This window comes from Cyclospora cayetanensis, unplaced genomic scaffold (genome assembly GCF_002999335.1).
Source record: "Cyclospora cayetanensis isolate NF1_C8 unplaced genomic scaffold, CcayRef3 CcayRef3_contig_93, whole genome shotgun sequence".
Classification (NCBI taxonomy): domain Eukaryota; phylum Apicomplexa; class Conoidasida; order Eucoccidiorida; family Eimeriidae; genus Cyclospora; species Cyclospora cayetanensis.
In genome coordinates, this window is record NW_020312767.1 from 1 (window position 1) to 7,428 (window position 7,428).

The window sequence follows — 7,428 nt, forward strand, 5'->3', positions numbered from 1 at the left end:
GATTTACCTGTGTCGGCACATGCACGAACTTTTGTTGCTCTCATGTGCAGGTTTTGGCGTTTTTTCTTTCCTGAGGAGAGGAAATTATAGGGTGGCAAGTCTTCCACTGTTCTGCATGCAGTTGGCCTTGACAGACAGGTGTGAAACATGAGTGTAAGCGTTTAAAATCGGTGGGGAAGATAGTGGGCAGAGCGTCACTCAAACACGCTCAAACACTACTGACTCAAGTTAGGATTATTGAAGTATTAACCTATTGGACTTTTTGTCAGTATATCTTAGCTTTTGCACAATAATGTTATTTTGGCATGACAAGGTGCATTGTTTGTGCATTCACGTTAGATGAATTGTCCAACTGGTTGTGAATGCTCAGTGCTCTGCGGGTGAAGCTTCACGCAGCCAGCTGTCGACTCCTCTGATGTTGGAGCTCTAAGGATTGCGGGCAGAGGAGAAAGGAGCTTCGTGTGGGAAATACTTAATAACTCTTCAAGATGCTCGTGCTGCGTCGGGATATAGGCGTCTCCTTATGGAGACCTCGTAGCCGGGCTGCTGTTTACTATGTGCTTGCAGGGTACAAGGTGAGCGAAGAAAGTTCAGGAGCAGTCAGGAACTTTGTATAGTACCATTTTAAATGCAAATCAGACGAAACTAATCACTTCGGTTTACCAAATGCATGGTGTAACAGTCTATCAAAACTAAAGTGCTCGGATTCGGCACAGTTGCACGTGGCCATCATTGGCTATGCCTCACTGGTAGAACGTAAGTTGACTCAGTCGGTCCACGGCCAGCCAATACTAGCAATAAAATAGGGCCTGACAAGCTGAACCAACGTACAATGGCCGAAGGAGAAACAAGAAGTGCTAAGTGTGCCGCTCTGCCGTTTTCCAGCAGATGTGCATGCAATCGGTGTGGGGGCAGCAGCGAAAATGGGGCACGCTCCCTCCCCGCAGCTGCGCGTCTGCATGGCCCGGCCAAGTTCTGGACGGTGCTGCATGATGGACGGGATATTTATCTCCACTGCTTTTAACCATATTTTCGAAAATGGCGCACGGTGCTAGTAGGTATAAGAAGTCTAGGGCGAAGATGAGGTGGAAGGTGGGTCTTCGCGCCAGCAAGACTTGCTATATACAGTCTTGTTGGTCCTCTCCTCCGCTGACTCAGTTCGTGTTTGCGCAGATTGTTTGATTTACCTTTTTACATCCATGCATTGTTCCGCATTAATGCTCAGCTTTTGTTAATGGAGTGCCGTTGGTTCCCTGTTCAAGCGTCTGGTGGTGGTGGATGGCGTTTTTCTTCGAGTGGTTGACAGCCTATTATTCTTTTTTGTGCTTGGCCTGGCCGTTAAGGACCCAATCGTCCATGCTTGGGTGCACCGTTCTTTCAATTTGCATCTCTTGGCCGGTTCTTACAGCTTGCCATTGAGTGAATGATCTTGTGCTATTGGGGGGGTGCAGCGGATGATGATAATACAGGAAAGCCGTTTCACATTCGCAGTGTGTTGCGTATGCGATGCTACAAGCGCCTGTAGCAACGCATGACGACCTCCTTAGATGTCTGAGAATGCTGCGCCTTCTTTTGCTGTGTTTACAATCATATCCATACGTGCAAGTGTTGTATTTTGTGGGGATATGCTGATGACATTTCAGGAAAGCCGTTTCACATTCGCAGTGTGTTGCGTATGCGATGCTACAAGCGCCTGTAGCAACGCATGACGACCTCCTTAGATGTCTGAAATCCCCATCAGTCGTCCTGGGTATTTGTGGATTGAGGCAGGAACGAGGTAGTTTTCGCATGCGGGGTGCTCTGCGTGCGACGTCTCGGAAGCTCGTGCTTCAACGCGTGATTGCTTAATTCGAGTCCTTATGCACCCGTTCCCATTTGCCCATGGTTGACAGTTGCATCGCATGCTTCCACGCTTGTTACAGTGTGCACATAAGGTAGATATTCTTACAAGATACGTCTGCCTTTGCATGCTGCGTCGGGTTTTGCAAGTTGGTTCGTTGTTCCAATCGCAAGACTAGGAAATACTGATTGGGGTGGGCTTATTTGGTACGCAAAACCGTTTGCTACAAGTCTTTGGAAAATTGTATTGTGGGTTTTTCGCAGTGGAAGAAGAAACGCACCAGGAGGCTACAGCGCAAGAGGAGAAAGATGAGGCAGAGGTCTAGGTGAAGTGAAATTGAAAAATACCGTTGATACGTCTTGATGAACGGGGGGCGTTCCTGTCGAATAAAACCAGCGCTTAAGTTTGTTGGTAGCTGATGCCCCGCGCTTCACCAGTACATTGCCTTTCGCGCGGGGAGACTTGTCAGTCTAAAGCGATGTGGAAAGGCCGGAAGGCCGTTCCGTGTGATAGAGATTTTTGCTTAAAACCTCTTACCACGGAAAGCAGTGCATAACAGCTTTCATGGATCTGCAACGTGCTCCCGGATGAGCTGTTTTTCCCGTCAGAGTAGAGTGGATCCTAGAGTACATTTTGAAATGCATTTACAAGTCGTCGGTTCCAGGTTTCGCCTTGTACAGAGCTTCTGAATGTAGCACCTCCAGGACCAGCTGGCACGACTTAGGGGTGTATAGGCTTTAGGCCACGTGAGCCGTTCTATACTTCAGGAGGGTAGGAGTATTTTGGGTGTGGCTTTAGACCAGGTCCCCGCGGGGATCTTGCAGTTTCCGAGTACTGAGCGAATCGAGTGCTTAGGGCCTGTCTTTCATACTCTATATCACTCGGTGTCTTCCTCTCGTTGAATCTGAGCAAAGAAGCGAAGCGCACTTTTAGGTTACTGGCACCAGCATAGGGGGCCGGTTGCTATCTTAAAGGTGCTTGATTGGTACTTCGTGCTGCATAACTGGCATCTCCCATCAACAGATGCATCGTAAGTATCGCGAAAGCAGTGCCTTTCAGCATGGGAAGTACAGCGCTGACGTTAAAGTGGTCTGCACGAACGAAGGCGCCGGGCACAGCCCGTGCAAAACTCCGCGCAGCTCACCCCGAAGGCAAATTGTACAGGGAATTGAAGGATTCACGGGGGGCGCGGGGATTAGGAAGGCAGCAGTCATGTCCTTGTTGAGCGACTATTGCCTTTTGTTCCCCATCTGAGCGAAAACGTCCGTAGTTAGTAATGCATGCGGTCCTGACAAAGGCGCTTGCCCGTCTAGGGCTTTCGAGCTACTATGCTTGGAGTACTCACCATAGCATTTTAATCTTTCACGGGCACTTTGGCGTCGCACTTTAGTTCGGTTGAAAAGGGCATAATATGTGACAATGCCGACAACAGTAAGGACCAGAATAATGCAGGTGCCCACCACAACTAGGATTGCTGTACTTGGCACGGGGATTTCTTGCAGGAAAGAGGTATCACTGAATTTCCAGCGAGTCTTGACGTGAGTGGATCCTGTTGTTGAATGGTCTTGTGAGTATGAGATTTTAGAGCTTGCCGAGTCCACTGTACTCCGCGAGTCCTCTTCCGCGTGTATCTGGAGCGCATGGACCCCCACCACCTTGTGTATGGGGGAGTGGGATCCCGTCGTTACCGCCAGTTCCTGCCTGCCAGAGGGGTGGTAATGAAAAGTGCTATTCATGGTGCCATCCGATTTGTAGCTAGGAAGCTGGACAGGCACTTGCAGAATGCCTGTAGGCTGGATGGACGTGGAACCTTCCGGCGAAAGCTGCCCTGGTTCTAATTGGCCCCCCTTGTTTTCTCCTATGCGCCTAGGAGCTGCAGTGCAAAAAGGAAGTACAGCGGGAGCAGCAGATCCCACCCCTAGCCATGCCGTCATGTACCACCGCATTCTTCCAAGCCCGCAAACAAGTCCTGTGAGGAAGGACCCTGCCGTTGGATTGAACTAGGCGCTTGCCGGTAGTATGGATTTCACCCTACGCTGAAGTATTACTGCATAGGCATCGACTGTAATGATATCCGGCCTCCCGATCCCTCACGCACGGGCGGTGCCGACGGCTGTCCTGAATCGACGCCTGTCGGCGCCGTGAAGAATGAAACCCAAAAGGCGTATGTAGCCAGTTGCTCATTGAAGCTGTAGAAAACAATGTTTATGGAGGTAAGACTATTTTCATAAAATGCCAATTGCCACTGGTACCTAGTGGTGCACCGAGGCGCAGCGTCCAAGCGGTCAGCTGGTGGAGTTGGTGACTCGTACATTTTGACTAGGAGGCACTCGTGGACAAAACATCTTTTGTAGGCACCAACATAATTATCAATGCTATTGTAAGTGTACTAGTTCAAAGGAATTGCCCACTGCTAACTACAGACATGCGACCAGTCAGAGCTGTTCCTCAATTCTACCAGCATTAGAAATAAAATGCAGTGCATCGACCACGAGAAGCACTCAAGCAGGCCAATATGGGTAGCAAAAAAGCAGTATGGCTCTCTCGGAGGTGAGAGGTGATGCAACAGGAAAGATAACAAAGGTGGTGCAATCATTTAGAGGCAATGTGGTGGCGTGCTCTCAGAGAGGCCATAAACTGCACCTGGTGACACACGCCACTCTTGCCTTTCTTCCTGACAAGATATGATGGCTTTAGACGCTCTTAGAGCCGTCAACGGTTCTTATTAATGGAGTCAGCGGCAAACAGGACGTGGTTAGCGAATACTTTGAGCGTGATAAAGCTGGCCAGAATTAAAGTCTGCTGGCGTACAAGAAACCCGTATAATGGAAGAATCACCCTAACCGGCTTTGAATCGACCTAAATGTCTCATCCAAAAGCAATTCCGGTGACGTGGAAGGGTCATAATAAGCGAACTGGACTATGCAGGGGCCGAACGCAGTTGGAAAGAACGCAGTCGAAGGCAGATAACTGTTCATACCACCAATGAAAGCGTTTTATACTCCAGTGAAGACATAGCTCGTTTGCATTGAAAGTGTTCGCTTGGCAGAAAACTTCCCGGAACGAGAAGAGGCTAAGCGTACACACATCGCTCCTGTAATTGTTAAATAGGAACATAGCCCGTAGAAACTCTGTGAGCACTTGTTGCCTTACTGCGATTGACGCCATTATGCTTTTGTTTGGAACAGAGCAAGCGTTGTTATAATGGTATCATCTGTGAAATACAACTCGTGGACAGTCTATGGCCCGTGTATCAATGGCTAAACATGCCAACGACTTTTCAACCTCAGGGCCCTTTTTTGTAATAGGGACTTCGAACTTTCCCTAAGCTTTATAATGCTCACTATAACTAGATGCTTACACTCTTGTAGTGTTACCTTATGCACGCTGTATTTTGGAAACTACATCAGGACTGAGCTTCAAGGATGAAAACGGTAGATCTGGGTCCGTACACTACCAGTGTGGGAGGGAATTGAAGGAACAGGCATCAAAGTAAATTTTCGCACCTTATTTCTTGTAGTGATTCCGCTGACTGCTGGCCACAGGAAAGTACCGGAGTAAAACCACGCCATCAATCACAAGGTAGACGTCAGATAACGAAATTTTTGACGAAATAGGGGTCTGGGTCAAAGGGTGCTGCCTTCCACCAGAAGGGAAGGTAAATGATCAGCAACGCTGCCGAGGTTATTGCCGTAATAAACCCGTAAAGCAACTCGTGAGATATGGGCTCGGCTTCAGCAGGGTCGAATGCCACATTTAGAGGAGGTTGGAAGTGGAAGAGGTCTTCTATTCTCAAGATTGCCATAGTGTAAAGAACACAAGAAGTCATTAACGCTATCGTGGCCAGTACGTGACAGGCGAAACCGGCTCTCCACGCTCTCCTGTTGCGAAAGCCCGACCAGACATGTAACAAGAAGCAAACTATTCCGAAGGCCATCATACATATGCAGATACCACCACCCGCCCCCGTTGAGACTGAGAGCTTTTCAATGAGTCGCATGTCACTGCATGTATCTCCCAGATATGCCTGAAGCTCCGTGTCCCGCACCTTCTCCCCAGCATTGCAAATGGAACGTGTGACAGCCCTGAGGTCTCCGGCCAATCTTCCATATAGATTTTTGCACAAATCCAAGAACTCGGGAGAGTCTGAGGAGCAGTCAACCCTGAATTTGGCTGTTCCAAGGTTCAGTGTCCATGCCAGAATCTCCCCGTTGGCGACCCTCCACTCCTGCATGTACCATGGAGCACTAAGTGAGGTAATTGCAAGAGCAATAAAGGTACAATCAAGCAGGAGTAGGAAGCGTACTCGTAGAACGAGGCTCTTGGGGTGATCCGTCATGAAGCGCCTACATGAGGTAAGCCATTTTGCCTGGCCCGCAGATCGCCCCATGTCTGTGAATGAGGCTCGCTCAGGCAATCATAAGAGCACTCTGGAGATCCAGATGGAAGATTGCCAGTCCTTGCGGGGCACCACGAGTACCAGCTTCAGGGATGTCCACGAAGAAAGCTTGTCATGGCGAAACTTGGGTTGGGTTTGTCTGGCCGCAGTACCGCTGTCAGCTTCAAGCTAGACACCTGGCTTATTCAAGACATAGTACAAACAAGTACATGCTAGGGAGGATGAATGCGGTCCACTTATCCAGTCCGTAGTTCCGTATTGCCGGCCCCGCCGTAAAACTCCGCTACTGTGAGCATGGGAAGCGGCTTGCAGCGATTTACACAATTCACCACAATACTACACAATACTTGCTCTTTGAACTAGGATAAATGCTGTTTTACATGGAGAATGGTGTCACTTTAAAGGGGAAGCATAGATCTTCCAGCGGTGGTCCGTGGGCCGAACCGACAGCCTTCGGCACAGTTATCGAAGCCTTTGCATCCAGAAAGGGTCCGTCAGCTCCACTCTACGGTGTTTTGATTTAAAGTTTTGTAAAGACGGAGTGGCTTTATCTTTAAGCACTCATTTTCCCACTGATTTATGCACCGATCTACCTGTAGAATGCACGTTTGCAGCTCCACCAAAAACGCTAGGCAGCTAGACTGGTTGTAGTCTTTGAAATACTATGCCCGTGCAGTTATTATACTGCCACAGTCTGAAACCATGAAGTGTGGGGGTGAAATTTTCTCTATGGGTTCAGAGCACTATGCATCTAGGTGCCCTACCGATGACCACGAGCTGCTTGGCGTTTGTCTTGTGCTTCAACCTACTCACTGTACAACTGGAGGATCTATGGAAATGCGTGTATACGAAGTACAACGTTCTCTCATGGTCAAGAGTGGTGCATGTGCGTGGATACCATTGCAGAGTAATGACGCCGTTTTCTGAATAAAGATTTCAAGTCTTGAGCGGTCCATCCTGCGCTCGATGCAGCGGGGTCAACTACAATCAAATGCTTTCAACTGCACTACTTATAGGAATATGTGGGAAATTGACTTCTTCGTTTGTCGCTCAATTTATGTTATTTATTGGAGACGGGTGGCTCAATACAAGAAGACGAATTGTTGTGTGCGACTGCGTTAGATGCAACCTGCAACTAGTTGCGAATGCTCCTGGTGCTTAGCGGGTGCAGCTACACACACACAAACAC

The 7,428-nt window shown here is 48.8% G+C and overlaps 2 protein-coding genes across 2 annotated transcripts; both read right to left on the reverse strand.

The window, feature by feature from the left end:
- Nucleotides 1–2,596: 2,596 nt before the first annotated feature.
- LOC113147025 lies at nt 2,597–3,576 on the reverse strand. Its single transcript, XM_026336106.1, has 3 exons — nt 3,186–3,576; nt 2,985–3,090; nt 2,597–2,744 (listed from the first exon to the last, which is right to left on the reverse strand). Exons 1-3 carry the CDS (start codon nt 3,574–3,576, stop codon nt 2,597–2,599), a joined length of 645 nt encoding a protein of 214 aa, XP_026191891.1.
- A 1,853-nt stretch (nt 3,577–5,429) lies between these two features.
- On the reverse strand, nt 5,430–6,230 carry LOC34624292. The gene is made up of 2 exons (XM_026336107.1): nt 5,705–6,230; nt 5,430–5,623 (listed from the first exon to the last, which is right to left on the reverse strand). The coding sequence occupies exons 1-2, from the start codon at nt 6,228–6,230 to the stop codon at nt 5,430–5,432; spliced, it is 720 nt and encodes a 239-aa protein (XP_026191892.1).
- Between the last annotated feature and the right edge of the window lie 1,198 nt (nt 6,231–7,428).

Excerpts from the sequence above, each read along its gene's own strand:
- LOC34624292 (XM_026336107.1), bottom strand. The coding sequence starts at position 6,230 with ATGGGGCGATCTGCGGGCCAGGCAAAATGGCTTACCTCATGTAGGCGC. Across the intron at positions 5,624-5,704 it reads CAGGAGAGCGTGGAGAGCCG|ACCTCTTCCACTTCCAACCT; the intron begins GTTTCGCCTGTC and ends TGAGAATAGAAG.
- LOC113147025 (XM_026336106.1), bottom strand. The coding sequence starts at position 3,576 with ATGAATAGCACTTTTCATTACCACCCCTCTGGCAGGCAGGAACTGGCG. Across the intron at positions 3,091-3,185 it reads TGAAAGATTAAAATGCTATG|ATGGGGAACAAAAGGCAATA; the intron begins GTGAGTACTCCA and ends GTTTTCGCTCAG. Across the intron at positions 2,745-2,984 it reads CTGTACAATTTGCCTTCGGG|ATTCAACGAGAGGAAGACAC; the intron begins GTGAGCTGCGCG and ends TTCTTTGCTCAG.